We start from the raw sequence: 20,534 nt of genomic DNA, 5'->3' as shown, positions 1-20,534 counted from the left end.
CCACACATGTATGGAAAAGATTAGAGGGAACATGGAGGTGTGCTTAGTTCTCCTCCTCTGGCATTGGAAACTTCAGGAAAGAAACAGAATGTGTGGTCTATGCCAGAAGCTCCTGCAGCACAGCTGCTACACTGCCCCCTGCCCAATCCATACCAGAGAACAGCAACTGATGATCTGCTCCTTTTTCTGATGCAGTTCCTGAAAGACTTGCAGTTTAGGGCTTGCCGAGGAACTGCAGCAAGAAAAGTAGCAGTCTGCCCTCACAGAGCTGCGTCTCCATCTGTGTCTCGTAGGACAAGGCTGGGGGTTCTCCTCCTTTCCCTCCTGGAAGGTTCAGTGGAGGGGGGCTGGGGAGGGGAGGGGAGGGGAGAGGAGGAGGCCAGCATCCATACCACCTGATCCCCATCCTGCTGTACAGAGACACAACAGCTTCATGGAAAGAAGACAGGGACAGGAGTTCTGCTCCTTTCCCCACTGGGGGTGGGGGAATTCAGGGAAAGGAGCAGAACTGCCAGCTCCACCTCCTGCTCTGTTTCTGTGTATAGGGCTGGGGCAACAGGGCTGTGAGTAATGGATTATTTGAATGGTTGCTTTGTTTAGACTATCGGAAATTGTTTCTGCTTCTTCTGTTTTTAACGGGTATGTGTGAGCTCCAGCCCTTATTCTGGGCATCAGCTGCTGCAGCATGCTCAGCATTTGTGTGTTTCTCTGCTGCAAGGCATTTCCTTTTCTAGTGCTTGCTGACACTTTGGCAGTTGCATTTTATTCAACCCACTTCTCTCTCAAAAGTAAAATGGCAAGTTCATTCTCATTTTCTCTACACATTTACTCTTTAAAAAAATTGCATTTAAAGACAAAAAATATTTAGAATAGACATTCAAACTGCAGTGATTAATTCCAATAACATCTTCTCACCAGTTTGGGTTTTAGCTGATCCTCACTATCTCCATGCCCTAGGCGTCCGTATCTCCCTTTTCCCCATGTATAAAGATCCCCTGCTGCAGTAATACATGCACTGTGTGCTCCACCAGCAGCAATGTCAACTACTTCTATGCCCCGCAAAGATTCTATTACACGAGGACGATCACAAGGACTGAAATGAAATAGTTTAAACAGACCAAAAAAAAAAAAAAAATCAGTAAAATGTGCAGACTAAGTAATATAGGAATCTTTTTGCTCATTTTAAAATATTACTTGATTCTGGTCCATTTTCCCAAAGAAAATTAATTTGAAAAAACATTCAAAATGATCCTATTTGTATAGGTTCACGTAGGCTAGAAGAATTTCCATATATCAGTGAGTTTCCATGTGCATAATTATAGATCATAAGTAGATAGTTACATATTATACGTTCTGTTATTTTCATTTTGATTGTGAAGTATCATTTAAACACCTCAAAACGGTTAGACTCCTTTATGTCATTGCAGTAACTTGTCCTACTTCAACTTCCCATATAAAACCAATACATTAGTAAGGACTTCATTAAAACAAAGGAGTCAAAGCATTTATCTTCAAAAATTAATCAATTGTTGATTATAAATAAATTTTAACATGTTGTGATGCAATTAGAACATAACCTGGGCCAGACCAAAGGTCCATCTAGCCCAGTATCCCATCTTCCAACAGTGGCCAATGCCAGATGTCTCAGAGGGCGTGGCAATCTTCAAGCAATCCCTCTCCAGTCACCCATTCCCAGCCTCTGACACAAATCCTATCCACCCTGGCACCCTTGATGGACCTAACGTCCATGAATGTACCTAGTTCTTTCTTGAACCATGTTAAAGTTCTGGATTTCACAACCTCCTCTGGCAAGGAGTTCCACAAGCTGATCATGAGCTGTGTGAAGAAAACTTCCTTTTGTTTGTTTTAAACCTGCTACCTATTAATTTCACTTGGTGACTCCTAGTTATATGATGTTATGGGAACACGTAAATACCTTTTCCTTATTCACTTTTTCCACGCCAGTCATGATTTTATAGACCTCTATTTTATCCCCCTTTAGTCTCCTCTTTTCTAAGCTAAGAAGTCCAAGTCTTTTTAATCTCTCTTCACACAGGGCCTACTTCAAACCCCTAGTCATTTTTGTTGCCCTTTTCTAAACCTTTTCCAATGCAGTATTATTATTATTATTTTTTGAGATGATGTGACCATATCTGTACGTAGCATTCAAGATGTGGGCATACCATGGTTTTATATAGAGATAATAAGATATTCTCAGTCTTATTCACTATCCCTTTTTAAATGATTCCTAACATTCTGCTTGGTTTTTTTTACTGCTACTGCACACTGAATGGATGTTTTCAGAGAACTATCCACAATGACTGCAAGATCTCTCTCTCTCGAGCAGTTATAGTTAAATTAGTCCCCGTCGTATTATATGTATAGTTGAGATTATTTTTTCGAATGTGCTTTACTTTACATTTATCAACATTAAATTCATTGGCCATTTTGTTACCCAATCACTTAGTTCGGTGAGATCTTTTTCAAGCTCTTCACAGTCTGCTTTGGTCTTAACTATCTTGAGCAGTTTAGTATCACTGTTTACCCCTTACTCCAGATTGTTAGTGTAAAATGTACTACTATCCCCAACTGCCGTACTTCGTTGTAAACCATGCACCTTAATCAGCTAATGGAGTTTCTCATTCAGCTCAAGTAGTATTGAGCTTTTGCTTCTGGAGCAGGATAATATTAGTTTTAGTTGTGCTATGCTGTAGTGCCATGACATGCCAAATATCCAGAACATACACTCTATTGGAAGCCATCTGTCTGAGGCAGGCATGGATTTGTTACAATATATAGCTAACAACAAAAGTCAAAATGGGACCACTTTTTTTTCCTAGAAATATTTTATTAAGAATTGTATTGGCTTCTCTAGTTTAAAAAAGCCAATCCTTGTGTAGGTATGGAAAGCTAGGACTTTGATCTACCTATAGATTAGGTAATATTTGTACAATGCTTCAGTTATATAAATCTCATTAATGTGAATCAATCTCTCAACATAAAAGGTTTTCAAAATGTTACCTTCTGTTTCCATGACCCAGTTTACCATCTTCTGCCTCACCCCAAGAATAAACTTCTCCTTCTGAAGATAGTGCCAAACAGTGCTTTCCTCCTGAGTTCACAGCAACTTTCTTTATGAACACATGCTGAATAGACTCCAGCAACGTTGGAGTGGAAACTGATTCGGTCCCTCCAATTCCAAGTCTGCCACCTGCACCATATCCAGTGGCATAAAGCTTCAATGAATGAAAAAAAAAATTAACTTCCTAAATATGTTTAACTTTAACTACTTGATACACTCCGTGTAATTAACTGGATTCTAATATTGATTGTTTCTTTAGTATAATAAAGGACAAAAAAAATTATTTGGCCACCTGAATTTCCTTTCCTGGAAAACACAGGACATATATAAACTTAGAATGACAGTCTTATTTTTTCACAACTCAAATAATTTGTTGATGTGAAGTGTGAAGACAAAGCCACATTAGTACATAAGCTAAACTGCTCTTATGGGGAGAAGGAACTTGTAAATGACTTAAGTTTTAAGTAGCTATTCTTCCCTTCCTCCTCCCCCCCGCATGAACCATTTTGAAATTATGTTTTAGCACAAACTGTCAGCTTGCTAAGCAGTACTCACATACAGGCTCTGATGGTCTAAGGGTATGTCTACACTACAGCATTATTTTGAAATAGTTATTTTGAAATAATGCATCTATAGGCAAAATGCATTTCGAAATAGCATTTGGCTATTTCAAAATAGCACGTCCACACTGGGTAGATGCTGAATCGCATTTAAGGCCAGCCGGAACCAGATCCAGTAGGGCATCAGGTCAGGAGTTACTTTGTATGGCTGCTGCCTGAGGCCTGTGCTTAAAGGGACCCCCCCCCCCCCCGGACAGCCAGTTCTCAGCTTTCCCTGCTTGCTTGGCTACATCGAAGAGGGACAGCAAAACATTTTGTCTCTGTGTGCTCTCACTCAGGACACCACAACACTCTGCAACATGGAGACAGAACTGCCCCTGGGAACTCTGGTGCTTCTCGTGGATGCGTTCCTGAGAGCCTGGCTGCACTTTCTGCAGGCTGCCATCCAGGAGGTATATCGGGGGGCTGTCAGAATCTTGGAGGCCCTGCGGGAGAGCTTCTACCCTGAGGAGCACTAAGAGCCTCCCTGGTCTGCTCCACTAGGGGCTTGTGCCTCATTCCTCCCTCACGTCCTTCCACTTACCCCTCCCTAACCCCCCTTCCTGATGTAAAATAAGATACATGTATTTTCAAGAACACAAACTCTATTTAACAAAAGTGTGGGGGGGGGGGGGAATGAAACTCTGGTGAGACTGGGGAAAGGAGGTGGGAGAGGGGAGGGAGAAACTTGGGAGGAGGGAGCTGGAAGAGGGAAACAAAGGGAAGAAGTGGGAGGGGAAGCTCAGGGTTGGGGGGCTCTCGACGGACCAACTTGATTTTCATGCAAACCTGCTCCTGGATTCGCATGTGGCCTTTGGTGGCCAGGCTGGCAGCTATCTCGCCATAGACGTATGCATTCCCCCTCTAGTGCGGAGATCATGGACGTTGGGGGCATCCCCCCAAACCTGAATAGGTCTATGATCTCCACCCTGGACCAGGAAGGCGCCCACCTTCTTCGGGCCCTGGCAGACTGCTCCTGGGGAGTGGTGGAGGGCTGGCTGCCAGTGGCTTTCTGGCTCACAGTTTTGGGGCCACTGGGTCAGGGGCAGTGATTGCTGGCTCTAGGCTGGCAGGCTTGGAGCTGGCACAGGCACTGTGGCCAGAATCTACCCCTTTAAGGGCTCCGGGGAGGGGGGGGAAGGACAGGAGTGTTCTTGGTTGAGGCCAGAGTGGCCACCAGGGCACCCTGGAAAGGGCTGGAGGCCCCCTATTTCGAAATAAGTGTCTACACAGCATTTATTTCGAAATAGCATTTTCGAAATTGGTAAACCTCATCCCATGAGGAACAATCCAATTTTAAAATAAGCCCTCTGCCATTTCGATTTAATTTCGAAATAGCGGTTGGCTTGTGTAGACGCTAGAAAAGTTATTTTGAAATAACAACTGTTATTTCTACACAACTTTGATGTGCAGACATACCCTAAGTGACTTAAAGTATTGGGGCATACATAGACATTAAGAGTTAGTTACATGACTCTTAAAATTTTCTAAATTACCTTCAAAAATTCAGTTTACACAAACTAGGTTTAAATAAAGAAAAACATGAAGACAGTCTCACAGCTAAATCTTCCCATTTGATCTATATTTCATGAATCTGATAGGCATAGCAAGCATTAAAATGTCTATGGGATATGGTCATACAACAAAGTGTTAAGCCCACAGTATCAACCTTAACTGCCATTTCCTTGGTTTTTATTTCATCACACAGAAAGAAGAAAGAAATGTAAGCCTCTCTGATTAAGTCAAACACTCAAATCAATAATTCTACAAATATGAAGCATATCACCATTTCCCTCAAGGAGAGTACTCTTCAGAGTAATGTTAATCATTTGTTCAGAAGAAGATGGCTGGGTTATGGTCAGCATAGACCCCTAAGTATAGAGGCTGTAACAGCATCTTCTGTACAGGGCAAAAGTGTTCTTCAGTACAGTAGAGAATTTTATTCAACTAGGTTCTGAGTTCATTCTGCCAGTACCAGCAGTTGAGTTTTTTTTAAATAAAAGTTTTATAAAAATTTACTCTGGAAGGCTGAAATTTGCCAGGGAAATTTAACTTGAATTATTTATTGTAATCCTTACCTTCCCATCAGCAGTCACAGCAAACAAAGTCTGTTCACCACCAATTAATTGAACAGGTCTAAGAGTGGCAAGGGCTTCACATGGAGTTGGAACTTTCACCTTTGCCCCTTCAATACCTCCAAGCTGTCCTCTGTGATTATGACCCCAACCATAAATAGTTCCACTACCTCCAGCAGAAAGGGTCCAGTCATCTGGTCTCCTACAGATAGTTCAAAGGAACACAAAGGAAAAGTTTTGGAGATTAAAAATGAAAGCTGTGATACATTCTCATTCTAACACTCAACTTTGAAATACTGCGAGACCAAAACATCATATAGCAAATTAAAATAATAACCTGTTCATCCATTGGACAAGCTGTTCATCTTGCTCCCTCTTAAAAGCATCATGGCTCTCATGGAGAACATCCATAGTCTCGTTATCTGCCATTAATTCTCGGATTTTCTTTGCCACCTGCAACATTATATTGGATTAGAAATCATGACTTAAATACCAGTTACTCTTGATTAACACTTGGCATAAAATTTTTAAGTCTCAGCTATTTTCTTCCTCAGATTTAAATATATTGTTAACACAGGGCTCCATAATTAATTTATTTAAATACGCTCACATGTTCTACTATCATAATGAAAATATTTCTGCAGTACCTCATCAAGGAAAAGGCGAGGCAATGAAGTTCTCTTATCAAGGGCAACAGCAACCCTGGAGGCCATACAGTATCTTCTGAACCAAGCCCATTTGTGTGTCTCTGCACAGCAAGGAAGTGTGTCCAACTCTAGATCACAAGCAAGAGCAACAAGCACCTGCAAAAACAAAAAAAAGTTTTGGAGTTACATTGCATTTGAAGTGCAACCAGAGGTGTGATTTAGTTCCATGACACTAAACTCCAGTTGGAAATGAGTAAATATTCAGTGGACCCTTTGATGGATATTCCCTGATGAAGAATGTGGCAGTTTTTGGGAAGTGTCACTTTACCTTGCTTACCATACAAACTTGCTAATATAAAATACCAACCGAATCATGCTACTTAATTATCTAATATTAACATCTTGTTACCTTAAAGAAAGGGCTGTGAAGCAACTGCTTGCCACCTCTCACAATAGGGTCTTCATAGTCAAACTGCCGCTGCAAAGCTTCTGGAAGACCTTTGACCAAAGCAGCTAAAGCACTGCCTGTGAAACTCTGAAGAAACAACAAAAGGTTAATTAATCTATACACTGAATATACTACAGTAGGAAAGGGAAATTTAGGGTAGTAGTGATGGAAAATTAATTGCAATTTGATAAACAATGTAAAACATGATCTCTGTACAACCTCTAATAGGGATGTGTCCATATCACAAACACCACCCTTTCTGCCAAATACCATTTACTTCTTGGCATCTGGGTATCAAGTATAAACCAGTCTTTTGCTACAAGTGAAGACCTTCCAGAAAAAGTCTGAAGTAAATTGGAAGGCGTGGGGAAGCCATCCACCTATACTTTCCTTGTCTGTCTACAAACTTTAGTTATCAGCACTGTATCTAAGTATTATATTAATTTGAATATTTAACAAATTAGAGCACAACGTTACTATTGAGAATTTAGGCTTCTTACCATAGTTCGTGTTTCTCCATCATTATCCCCTAGAATCCGGTTTATGTTAATAGATTGGCCAAACTCTGTTGTTAGCAGCTTCCGTAGTCTCTGCAAGGCCCACATTCTATGTCCAGCTGCTATAATTGTAAAAAGAAAACTTAAATTGCTTACAGAATCATTTTTACATATGAACAACAAAATTAATTTTTAATTTGAACCTACCTAGGGCACTCAACTGAGCACATGCTGCAAGTGATGCTGCTAGGCGAGGAACTATACTCCTGTTAGAAGCAAAATTCAAGCGGAAATCCAGCAAACACGTTACCAAATCCATTGATGGACAAGAAAGAATGCATCGATCTGAAAGGAGGTCTTTAGGGCCTGTGAAAAAAAATGTTAACTTGTTTAACCATTTAGTTATGAGAATCTTAATAAGTGGCCTGAGATCTAACACCTTCAGCACTCACTATAAAACAAATTTTTGATCCAGATACTCATCTTTCTAAGAAGAGCATGCCAAAACTGCATTCTCTCTTATGTATGTATCATGTTACTTTGATGATGTATTCTGTTTTCTAGATATGCATATATAAAAGTGGACTACACAACATTTGTTTATGAATATTAGGATCGAGCAATAAATATAAATTGAGAGATACAGGTCTGCAAGTCCGCTCTCTCCCCTTACTATATATTATGACTTACCAGCAGCTGGCATGATAGGATAAACAGTGAATCGCCATCCCCATCCATTGACAGAACCATCACTGATGAACTTCCATTTTAATTCATCTCCCGGAATTCGCAATTCACTGGACCAATCGGACCATTCACGACCTGTTACAGTCAGATAGTACATACATTTTTCATTTGTACGGATTAATGATTATTTGAGTCATCCATAAAACACCACAACTAGAATCTAGCTGCTTTGAGCATTAGATTAATATATCCTAGAAAAAAGTCTGTAAATGAGGCATATAACTGTGTATATAAAAATAGCTAAAAATCAAAGACAAGAAGCAATTTCCTGACAAAATTTTGTTTCTGCTTTAACTGCCCAATTTAAGTTATCTAAGAGATGCCATCAGTTGTTTTAATACAAGTCAGGTACATTTCTGAAAATTCACTGTCCTAAATAAAATGTTGAGACCATTCAATCCATAACAATATACAAAATGAATTAAATATTTGGAACCTTTTCATATTCACAGTTCAGGCCATCTGCACCTGTATTTCCCATCAATGGTTAAATAAAGACATCTGCTCTCAGGCTTCCACCTCCCCAGATATTGTCTTTATGGATGGAGATCTGTGTCTCATTCACTTCTAATCAGGTATTTACAGGATGCATACTGCCCTGTCTTCGCTACGTTATTCCCAGCAGAGAGAACCTGCCAAGCACACCTACTTTCTCTCTTTGCGAAGACTGATAATAGCTATAAAATACCACACCGTTATTTTTACATAAGCTTTCTTTATTCCCAAGGCAGAAGTCCTACAGAGAAAACGTTTAAAACAGTAAGGGTACTTCTACACAGCAGCATTATTTCAGAATAACTGACGTTCCAAAATAATGTGTGTCTACCCAGCAATCCATTATTTAAAAACAACGTCAAGCTAGAGGACTTCTTACTCTGATTCTTGCAACCCTCATTCCACCAGGAGTAAAGTAAGCTGAAGGAAGAGTGCTCTTCCTGCTCTGTAGACAATGCCAAAAGCCGAATTAAGCTATTTCGACTTCAGCTACGCAACTGACGTAGCTGAAGTTGTGTATCTTAATTCAACTTTAGCTCTGCTAAGTAGACATGCCCCAACAGAACCTACAGACATGCTTATAAGCTTATGAGACATCACTGTACCTCTAACAACATACTGCTCCTACCAGAGCCCAACACCCACACCCAATTTGTGGTGTTAAGCTCATCACAGCTTCTGCCCAGAATAAGTACTTCCATAAACATGTTTAGTCCACCCTTTCACCTGCAGTTTTCAGAAGCAGATAATTGGTACACAAAGGATATCTCCTCCCAGTGCAAAGCTTCAAAAGGTTGGCTTCAGAGGAGAGAATTTGTTCTCCCCTCATCCCCATGTACTTCATAGGAAATCTACTTCAAAAGTTTGTCCCAGAAAGCCCTTTGACCATCCTAATGCCTTCTGGAGACTGCATTAAATCTTGTCTTCCTATTAAATAAGTTCCAGATAAGCTCACAATAGTACATTATAGTAAAATGTTGTAAATGTTTTGAACTCTAAATGTTTACTTTTAATTAAGAAGTTCTCAAACTGTGGTTTGGAACCCTAAAGTGAACCACAGCACTACCACTTTAATGGGGTTGCTGGGCTGACTTAGATTTGATGGGGCCTAGGACTGAAGACTGAGCCCCTCTACCCAGGGCCAAAGCCCAAAGACTTCAGTTCTGTGTGGTGGAGCTCATGTTTAGGGCCCCTGCCTGGCACTGACCACCTTAAACTACAGTTTTAGCACCCATTCCCTGCAGTTAGAGTGGTGGGACTTGGGCTTTGTCCTCTCCATCCCCAGTGCAGTGAGGCTCAGGTCCTCCCCACCTCTCCGAAATCATGCTGTAATTTTTCTAGTCATGGCAAAATGAAGTTTGCAAACACCTGTCTTAATTCAATCAAATTGAACTTAACTGAATGAGATTTGGCTATGATAGTGTATATCTGTTACAACAACCATTAAGCAACTTAAATATAGGTACAAATAATTATAAAACTGTGCACCCAATTGCCCCCTACATATATTTTCAGACAAAGGTAGACATATGTCTCAATTTAAATAATCTTGGCTCAGGGAAATGTCAGTAACTAGAAGGCCCAAACTACTATACAAATTCCAAGTGTTCCATAAAATGCACTTCTCCTCTTGAAGGAAAGGTGAGCCATCAAAATCCACAGCTGGCTCATACTTTAAGTATCACACTTGATGAGAGAGACAGAAAGGAAAATACCACATGGATGAGTAAATGAAAGAAGAAAACCAACAAGATCCTAGTAAGATAGAGCACTTGAGAGCAGAAAGATGTGTCATCTTTCACATAGTAAAACTCTTATTATATTTGGATTCATTAAAATAAATACCCAGGTTATACAGAAAATTGTACACAACATACTAGGAACCATTTGGGGCCATAACATTAAAATCGGGATTTACATATAAACATAAGGCAGAGTCAGATAAACATATTTTAAAAATCACAATAGAATTAATCTGGCACCCCCTGGGTCCTAAAAGTGCTGGATTATCGGAAGTTTACTGTAAAAAGTAAAGCAAATCAAAGAATAAATTTCAATTCTGCCATTTTATGCTGGTTTTTATACATGGAAGTTAGAAAGTTAAAAGAGATTTTAAATGTGGAGTCTATCAAAAATAATTTAGGCTGCAGCTTACAACTGAAATTCTTCTGTAAAATACTTTATTTACAGTTTTAAAAATATTAAAAGTTGTTCTATTAAATAATTACCAGAATCTTCATGTGTTTCAGTTATGTATGCTTCAGAAATAAACTGATGTTTTCAGACAAATGCCTAACATTTTTTAAATTTTGTTAATCATTGTAAATCAATGTTTCATACATATTTAAGTATTTTTATAGCTTATTTCACTTCAGCCTGTTCTACCCAAAATAAACCTATGTAATTTGTTATACAAGAAGAGTACTTTTCATCCAACATTCAACAGAAAACTAAACAAAGCACTTGAGAAAAATGAAGCAAACAACGTTTGATTCTCATCACCTGATCGGACTGAAACTATCCTGTTGACACCATCCATTATGGTGAGAGGGTCATGACGCCGCTCTGTAGAACACTGGCGATCAAATTCTACTCTAAGTCCTTCAGCTCCTAACAAATAAAATAATTATATAATTAAAACAATAAGTAAAATGGGGAAAATGTAAGCTTTTAAAAGTCCAGTGAAGTAACTCATTGTTTGGATTGTTCTATATACTGAGCAACCTAGAACACAACATCTATTTTCTATTAATTACAGGCAAATAATTATCTTTATGTTTCTTGAAAGTATTACATAGTATAGTAGTACATAGTACACACCACCCATGAATTTGGATTAACTGCACATGACAACGTTCAAAATATTCCAAAACTTAAGTCAGGAGTGAGGAACCTTTTTAGGGTGGGGGACCGCTGACACAGAAAAATCAGTCAGGAACTACACACGAGTGAAAAGCAAAAAGAAAAACACCACAGCCTCACTGACATGATCCCTGATTGAGAAGGAGAAAGAAAGACACTCCCCACATTCCCCTCATACACCAGAGCTTAAGGGGGCCCAGAATAGTAGATTTTGTATATTTCAGCCCCGCGGTGGGACAGCAGGGAGTCTGGAGTAGGGATGTAAAAGTATAGTCGATTAACTGATAAGCAAAAGCTTATAGGTTAATGCTGTAGACTACACACATTCCCTCCCTCCCTCCCCCCCCCCCCCCCCCGCGCGCGCGCACACACACACCAGAAGTTCAGCTCAGTCCCAGCTTATATTGGGTCCTGGACCTACCCCCGCTGTGGCTCTGCATTTAAAGTGTATTAGGAGCCAGGCGGTAAGGCAGCCCAGCTCAGTTCTAGCTTGTGCCGGATCTGGAGCTCAGAAAATTCCCCCCGGGACAGGGGCTGCCTGGGGTCTATAGAACAGTCAACTAATTGATAAAAATTCACGAGTTTAATCGACTATTCACTTAACCAATATTTAACATCCCTAGTCTGCTGACTCCCCAATGCTTGGGGGAGGGGGAGAGGAGCCCTGAGCCTCAGGCACCAGATCCAGGAAAGCCAGGGGCCACATTTGGCCTCTGAGCCTTCGGTTCCCTACCCCTGCCTTAAGTGATCTGTTAAAGCAAATTACAGGTAACAGCATCAGAAGTCTAACTTATGAATAGTATTAAGTCACTTCAAAATGAAACTCCAATGTACACAGAAAAATTGTAACAATGGTTAGGGCAATGGACAAAGAAATTAGTTTATTGCTGGCTTTGAAACTATTTACTAACTATGGGCAAGCTGTATGCCATGTCCTAATGAAACAAAAATTTGACGTGATCTACAGCTGAAGATCAGCAGTGTACCAAATCCAGTACTGCCTAAAGAACCTGAATTTATAAAGGGTACATTTAACGGATCCAAGAAAGGTTATTATCAAGCATGCACATTATTATAACACCAGGCATGTTAAAATTACACAATTTATTCAAACATTTTAGTGATGATACAAAATGGATTACCGTAAACTGAAACTAAGTGTCTGTTCCTTAAAATGTACATATTTTAAGTAACTGAATGGATAATTTCTCCTTTCATATAAACTTTATCACTATTCTATACCTGGTATTTTAACAGTGCCACTGGTGGAGGTATCATCTGTATATGGATGGCTACTTTCCACCACCACTGGCTGTGAAGAAAGACGGCCACTTTGCGAGTCTGTAGCCACATCTTCTAGCTCTGTAACACACAGCTCCAACAACATGTCAGCAACCTGCAAAAATATGTATCAACCAATTATAAATATCTTCATAAAGAAACCAATTCAGAGTTCAAGTAAAAAATGATGAGAGCAAGCCCTGATCCCCATCTTTCCCGGTATATTACATAAGAACAGCCGTACTGGGTCAGACCAAAAGTCCATCTAGTCCAGTAGCCTGTCTGCCGACAGTGGCCAGCACCAGGTGTCCCCGATACGGTGGACCGAAGACAATGATCAGCGATTTGTCTCCTAGCATCCTTCTCCAGCCTCTGACAAACAGAAGCCAGGGACACCACTCCTATCCTCTAGCTAATAGCCTTTTAGGGACCTAACCGCTATGAAATTATCTATCTAGCTTCTCTTTAAACTTTGTTATAGTCCTAGCCTTCACAGCCTCCTCTGGCAAAGAGTTCCACAAGTTGACTACATGCTGTGTGAAGAACTTTCTTTTATTAGTTCTAAACCTGCTACCCATTAATTTCATTTGGTGTCCTCTAGTTGTTCTATTATGGGAACTAATAAATAACTTTTCTTTATCTGCCCTCTCCACACCACTCATGATTTTATAGACCTCTATCATATCCTCCCTCAGTCTCCTCTTTTCTAAACTGAGAAGTCCCAGTCGCTTTAACCTCTCTTTATATGGGACCCGTTCCAAACCCCTAATCATTTTAGTTGCCCTTTTCTGAACCCTTCCCAAGGCCAAAATATCTTTTTTGAGGTGAAGAGATCAGATCTGTACACAGTATTCAAGATGTGGGTATACCAGTTTTATACAAGGGCAATAAGATCTTGTCTATTATATTTTAATATTCCAATTGAAAAGGTATGAATAAATGAAATAAGCATTTATTTCACTTAAAAAATGCAACATATCATATTAAATCCCACAAGCAAACAATGCTTTAAAATGCCAATTCAACAAATGAAAGTGTCAAGATAACTAAAGGCTAAAATATTCTCAGATGTTAACTGACAAAATACAGGAATATAATGTGTAAGGTTTCTATAACCTTCATTCTGTGCCACAATATGACAATTCAGCAAATATTTTCTATTGAAAACACATGGGCTAGTCTAAAAACAATTGTTTTTATTGCGCTGAATAATTTGTAATAAACTCATTAACTCTATAAACCAGCAGTTCTCAACCACCAGGCTACAGCCCACTACCAAGCCACGGACCTCTGGCTGCCAGGCCGCAACAGCTCTGGGGTCCAGGGCTACACCGCTCTCACTGAGGCTGTTGAGAGAGACATGTCCTGCCCCTTTTCTCAGCCAGCCAGGCAGGGGCAGGGTCTCCTCCCAGCCACAGAAGAGCACTTCTCTGCATGGCAGGAGGGCTGTGCAGAGCAGCTCCATGCTGTGCAGCCCTCCCACTGCATAGTGAACCACTCTTCTGTGGCTGGGAGGAGACAATCTCCCCTCCCCCAGTTGGCTGAGTGGAATGCTAGCTATCTTTTCAAGGAGATTCTTGGACTGGGAATAGACTACTGCCAGCCACTGATGCAGGGACCACATTTGGGGCCTGGCAGGACAGGTATCATATGCATGCTGCTATGTAGCCCAGCAGATGCAGTCAAACCCTGATTTTCCATCTGGCTGCATTCCCCCTAATGACAGATATTAATAAGACTGGGACTTTTCGGCTCAGAAAAAAGGAGACTAAGGGGGGGGATATGATAGAAGTCTATAAAATCATGACTTGTGGAAGAAGTAAATAAAGTTATTTAATTATTCCTATAACAGAAGAACTAGGTGTCAAATGAAATTAATATATAGCAGGTTTAAAACAAATAAAAGGAAGTATTTTTTCACACAATACACAGTCAACCTGTGGAACTCCTTGCCAGAGGATATTATGAAGACCACAACATCAACAGGGTTCAAAAAAAAACTAGATAAATTCATGGAGGATAGGTCCATCAATGGCTATTAACCAGGATGGGTAAAAATGGTGTCCCTAGGCTCTGTTTGTCAGAAACTGGGAATGGATGACAAAGGAGACCACTTGATTATCTGTTCTGTTTATTCCCTCTAGAACACCTGGCATTGGCCACGGTTGGAAGATAGGATACTGGGTTAGGCGGACCTTTGGTCTGACCCAGTATGGCCATTTTTATGTTTTTACTTGTCGCTTAGTTTCTTGACCAATGGGCACATAAGACAGCTAATATGGTGGTCACTGATGGGAATGACCATAGATAAAGATTACATGGCTTAAAGCCTGGGGAAAGGGGCGTGCCCAAGTCCACGGCAGGCCCTGGCGTGCCACAGGCATGGGGAGGGGAGGATGAAGGAGAGCCACAGGGGATGCTCTTGCCGGGATGGAGCAGCTCCTGCCTGGGGCAGGGTAGAGGCCGCTCCAGCCCAGCCACCCCCACTTTAATCGGTTAACCTTACATTTAACTGGTTAATCAATTATTAGTGATGTAAAATCCTGTTTACCTACTTCTGTTTGTACAATTATTATTAGTCTTCATATTTGTAAAAACCTATGCCTGCTGAACCTAAATCATCAGCTACTAAGAGTCACCTTAACAGAACAAGAAAGATGAGAAAACAGTTAAAATTCAATAAATCAACAAAAATCACTGACTGACCTGTGGGTAGGCAGTGCCCATTCCAGACAGCACAGCAGAAAGAACATCCTTTCCCTTCTCACCAGCCCTGGTGGAGACAGCAAGCTTCAGCAGGTCAACCATGACTCGAGTGTCATCTGGTACTAAAAGACTAGTAAACTCATCCAAGTGTTGGGGTTCTGGACCTGATACTTTACTTTGGCTTTCTACATCCTGAAAGAGAAATTGAAGAATTGTCTCACTGATTAAGAGGATTCGAAGAAACATTTCATGCAACAGACTAAGTTAACTTGCCTAAAAAAAGAAAACTAACAAGGTCACTAACCAATTCTGCAATTTTGTTCCTTGAAATGTATTACACATATCCATTCCACTTCAGATGTGTGCATACCCAATGCACCAACATCAGAGACTTTTTTTCTAAGAGCAAGGTTTCTCAAAGTGGTCTTCAAAACCACTTTGAAAAACCTGTTAACTGGCCACACTGGTTTCTTTACTTACTGGTGTCGAGGTCATGGAGTCTTGTGGTGCCTAGTAGCTCAGTTTCACTGTTTGCAGCCAAAGGGAGCCGTGGGAAGCGGCATGTGCGGGGCTGCTGCTTCCTTTGGCTGTAAATGGTGAAACTGAGCCAACAGGAGCCACGAGGCTCCATGGCTGTGGCGCTGGTAAGTAAAAAACCAGCGCGGCAAGTTAAAAGGTTTCTCAAAGTGGTTTCAGGGACCACTTTGAGAAACACTGTCTTAGAGATACCCAGGCACCTGCTGCTGCCTCCTATGGTTGCATAATGGCACATAGGGTAGTAATAACACTCTCCTAACATCAAACGTGTGCAGTCTCTCCTCATTCTTATGGGAGTGAGGATAGGGGAAGAATACTGGTAAGTACATTACCTGACTGATATGTAAGTGAGAAACCACTTTGGTGAAAAATTTGGACGAAGATTAAGGTGCACCTTTCCTTGTAGAAGACTATCTATGGTGGATTCGAGATTTTTCCTGACCAAGGCTTCCAACATGGAGCTTCCACAGGATACCAGCTGTGAAAACTCTCACAGCAAAATGATGTTTAGGTGGTGACACAAGACTCAATTTTTGACTCAGTGAACATAGCATGGTGCTTCTTGATACCAGGGAGCAGTGATGCGAGTCTATAGAGGATGACACTGGAGAAATTAAGAGTCAATTTGCCCCTCAGCTGCATTATATGAAGGGGTACTACAGTATGTGAAGGTGCCATGGTACTGGGTACTGAACTCCAGTAGTCAGCAAGTCACTGCGGGTGTCTGTTTCTTGAAATGCCAGTAACAAGCTCAACAAATCACTTGCCATGGTATAAGCCTCTGGTGTTGACAGTACCGGGAGAGTCTCTTGTTGCTGCTGAGCTAAAGGGGACAGCACTGCTGAATAAGAAAGTGCACCTTTACAGTCCATCTCAATAGCATTAGCACCTGAGTGAATGACACCACCTAAGGTTTTACCTGTTCTGGAAACAGAACTGCTTGGTACTATTCAAACTCTACCCTGCTTCTCAGTTTGACTGCTAGACCCTGGCGCTGGCAACCTCACTCTCATGGACCATGCTCTCTCTCAGTGCAATCTTACAATGTTGTTTCTTTAGTATCGGAGAAGATTTATGTTGGGACTGCCATGCCAGGAAGAGCATTCCTAACCAAAGCGAAGGCATTCAATGCCCACCCCAAGCAGGAAGTTTCTGAAGATGGGGCTATAACGAGATGTTTTAATCTGACCTCCTGATATTCCGTTCTCAGTTTCAAGTCCCTGCAGATTTCACACCTGTTCTGATGTGAGCTTCTCTGAGGCACTTTGGCACTTCTTAGAGTGCAGTCCCTGACTGCAATGCATGCAAAACGCTGATGCCAAAGTTTAAAGTATGGGGACTGAGGCATGCTACAGCACTGTGCATCTATATGTAGAACTACTGGCAACCAAAATGGAAACTAAATACAATACTAAAAGAAAAAAAGATCCCTACAGTAAGACAACAGAACAAGTATCAATCATCTACAACAGAATGGAAATACTTGTAGTAACAAGCTAGCATGTTCTGATAACCATCACAGGTGGTAAGAAGGAATAGGTGGGGAATTGGTTCTACCCTCTGGACCATCATGCAGCAGTGCCACACACTAAAGGACATATGTGCCATCTCCAATGATACAGCTAAAGGGAAAAATCTCAAATGCTAGTGTAGATGAAAGCTTGCTCAGTACAAGGAAAAGGGCATTTGCAAGCACTCTGAGAAAAAAAGGAAGTTTAATAATGTGACCCACACAGCATCTCTATGCCAGAAGACCAGAGACTCCTGTCATGCAGTAGTGAATTTCAGCTGGCCCAACAACCTTAGTGTACTCTAACACTATTTTTATAATCTGCATCTAAAAGGTGTCACTTAACATGCCATTGAAAAATTAAGAACTGACTGATCATTAATATTCTTGAATGAGTTATGTACAGTCAATACACAAAAGTTTATACAGTAAAACTCCATTGGTCCAGCATCTGATGGTCCGGCACCATCAGGAACCTGGAAGTGCTCCAGGCAGCCGGACCATTGGAGCTACTCTGACCTCGGCTTCCCTGATTCAGCCGCTGCTGAAACTGACCAGCACCTGAATCGGAGAAGCCGGGGGCAGAGCAGCTGGGGTGCTGCCTGGTAGGTCCTGTAGCGCTGCCCCATTGGGGATGCGGGACCAACCCGGCAGCACCCCAGCTGTCCCCATTTAGCCGCTGCTGAAATTGACCAGCAGCTGACTCTGGGAAGCCTAGGGCAAAGCAGCTCTGCCTCGGGCTTCCTCGAATCAGCCGCTGATCAGTTTCAGCAGCAGCTGACTTGGGGACGCCTGGAGCAGAGCAGCAGGGGCGCTTCCGGGTTGGTCCCGCAGCGCTAAGGGGCGGCGCTACTAGACCAACCCGGCAGCACCCCAGCTGCTCTGCCCCAGCTCTCCCAGATTAAGCCACTGCTGAAATTGACCAGCAGCTGACTCCGGGAAGCCCAGGGCAGTCCTCGGGCTTCCCGGAGTCAGCCACTGGTCAGTTTCAGCAGCTGAATCGGAGACAGCTGGGGCAAAGCAGGTGAGGTGCTGCCGGGTTGGTCCGGTAGCGCAGCCCCTTGGTGCTGCGGGACCAACCCGGCAGCACCCCCGGTGCTCTGCCCCAGGTGTCACCAAGGAGCGGCGCTACCGGACCAACCCGGCAGCACCCCAGCTGCTCTGCTGCAGGCGTCCCCGATTCAGCCGCTGCTGAAACTGATCAGCAGTGGCTGAATCGGGGATGCCTGGGGCAGAGCCGGACTATCGGAAGGGGGGGGCTATGAGGGGTCTGTGGTGGCATCCTCTCCACACCACCCCAGACCTCTCATAGCTCCCTCTTCTGATAGTCCGGCATATCTGATAATACGGCACCCCCTGGGTCCTAAAGGTGCTGGATTATCGGAAGTTTACTGTAATACAGAAACCAAGCATGTTAGGGGGAGCTGATACACAGGTTTACTCCTCTGCCCCCAACAGAATGCTGTTCCACCTGCTTGAATAGGCTCCCTTGTAAATGCACAGAAAAAAGACAGAAAAGCGCATTTGCATGCCAGCCAAACAAAACCATCAGGAGAGCAAGTAAGGGAAAAGGAATCACTTAATCTCAATGGGGGATAAAGGTTGTACCCCAGGAAGCCTTCCTGCCTCATGAAGCAGCATTAATGAACTTTAAAAAAGATGCTTTTCAGAGGCTAACTAAACTATGAAGAAAAGAGCAGAGAACCGTAAAGTTATCTTTCACCCGATGAGACACGATAAACAGAACTTTGGACTGTGTGTCGGTAAAGGAATCCTGGGGAGGAAAGTACCTTGAACAAAAGACTGTGCCATGTTAAGTTTTAGCAACTAAAAAGCAAACTTTTACTTGCTTTTTGTAACCCTTTCTACCTTTATCCTTTATACCTATGATGACCATTTATCCCCTTTTTTCCAGGACAGTCCCAGATTTAAAGGTTCTGTCCCCGTGTCCCAATAAAAAAGGCAAATGTCTTGGAAAACGTGTTCAGCTCCAACTACAAATGGCACCGCCATTTCCCTCCCTCACTGGGACACACAGTGCTAGCGCAGCACAGCAGGAACTCCCTGCCTCCACCCAGCACGTAAGCAGCTCCCTTGGTGCTTTGCGCGGGCAGCCAGGACCGCTGCTGGTGGTGTGCAGTTTCCAGAGCTCCGAGCTCCAGTGCAGCACACCATCGCCGTCCAGCAAGCCCTCACCAGCATGTGGCCCTTCCCTCCCACTGCGGGAGTGCCTCCACTGTGTGCAGCTGCCAGCCCGGCATCCTCCATCCACAGGCAGCTGCCACTACTGCTGGAGTGGGAGACGGGGTGCTGGTTGGGAGACAAACCCAGCAAGCTGCTCCTTGGAGCTGCCGCCGGAATCCAGGCAGAGACCGCATGGAGCCCAGCTAGAGTGCTGCAGCGCGGGGTATGTTTGGGCTCTGCCGGTGTGTTCTGTGCACAGCCCTTTCTCCTCCCTCCCCTTCTCACCCTGCTGAGGGAGCAGCAGTGCATAGACCCGCTCACACAGCCACGTTCCGCAAGCCAAGTCTGGTGGAGTGGGGGGTTTCTCCCTTCCCTGCTCCTCCTAATGGGAACCAAAGCTGATGCGGGGACTAGAACGCACTAAAATTAGCACTGTGAGCAGCCCAGCTTCAGGCCCGGCAAGCGGTCCTGTCCCAGAAGCAGCTGCAGCCGGAGCTGTGGGGACTTCTGGAGCCTGACCACAGATGCCAGCCCCACAAACTGGAAGGCAGAAGGTGGGGCAGGAGGAGAACGAGGGGAAAGGGGGGTGAGAGGAGAGGAGGGCAGGGCAGGAGAAGAAAGGGGAAGGCACCAAGACCAGGGACAGAGTGGAGGAGAGACAAATGCCAGGGGGCCAAGTGGTGACAATGAGGAAGAGGAGAGGAGAAGGTAGGGGAGGGGTCAGTGGGGGTGGAGGGGACAGGGTGATGCGAGGAGAGGGGAGGGGCATTGGGGGGCAAGAGGGAGGAAGGGAAGGCGGAGGTGCTGGGAGAAGGGCTGAAAGGAGGGGTGGGCATAAGAAAGGCAGGGATGTAGCAAGTCATG

The 20,534-nt window shown here is 42.9% G+C and overlaps 1 protein-coding gene across 5 annotated transcripts in view; it reads right to left on the bottom strand.

Moving 5' to 3' along the window:
• The window catches only part of HERC2 (HECT and RLD domain containing E3 ubiquitin protein ligase 2), a 201,837-nt gene that overhangs the window by 28,561 nt on the left and 152,742 nt on the right, over positions 1–20,534 (bottom strand). For all 5 annotated transcript variants that reach the window (XM_075916267.1, XM_075916303.1, XM_075916286.1 and 2 more), the window contains exons 69-80: positions 15,440–15,631; positions 12,695–12,848; positions 11,093–11,200; positions 8,039–8,170; positions 7,556–7,714; positions 7,352–7,470; positions 6,813–6,938; positions 6,404–6,559; positions 6,094–6,209; positions 5,760–5,958; positions 3,022–3,236; positions 916–1,093 (exon numbers count right to left, since the gene is read on the bottom strand). In XM_075916267.1, the coding sequence (XP_075772382.1) occupies positions 916–1,093; positions 3,022–3,236; positions 5,760–5,958; positions 6,094–6,209; positions 6,404–6,559; positions 6,813–6,938; positions 7,352–7,470; positions 7,556–7,714; positions 8,039–8,170; positions 11,093–11,200; positions 12,695–12,848; positions 15,440–15,631 (1,854 nt within the window). The remainder of the gene's footprint in view (positions 1–915; positions 1,094–3,021; positions 3,237–5,759; positions 5,959–6,093; positions 6,210–6,403; positions 6,560–6,812; positions 6,939–7,351; positions 7,471–7,555; positions 7,715–8,038; positions 8,171–11,092; positions 11,201–12,694; positions 12,849–15,439; positions 15,632–20,534) is intronic.

The sequence above is a fragment of the Pelodiscus sinensis genome, chromosome 1 (genome assembly GCF_049634645.1).
Source record: "Pelodiscus sinensis isolate JC-2024 chromosome 1, ASM4963464v1, whole genome shotgun sequence".
NCBI classification, from domain to species: domain Eukaryota; kingdom Metazoa; phylum Chordata; order Testudines; family Trionychidae; genus Pelodiscus; species Pelodiscus sinensis.
The sequence above is the reverse complement of the archived record's forward strand: the minus strand, read 5'-3'. Positions and strand labels throughout refer to the sequence as shown.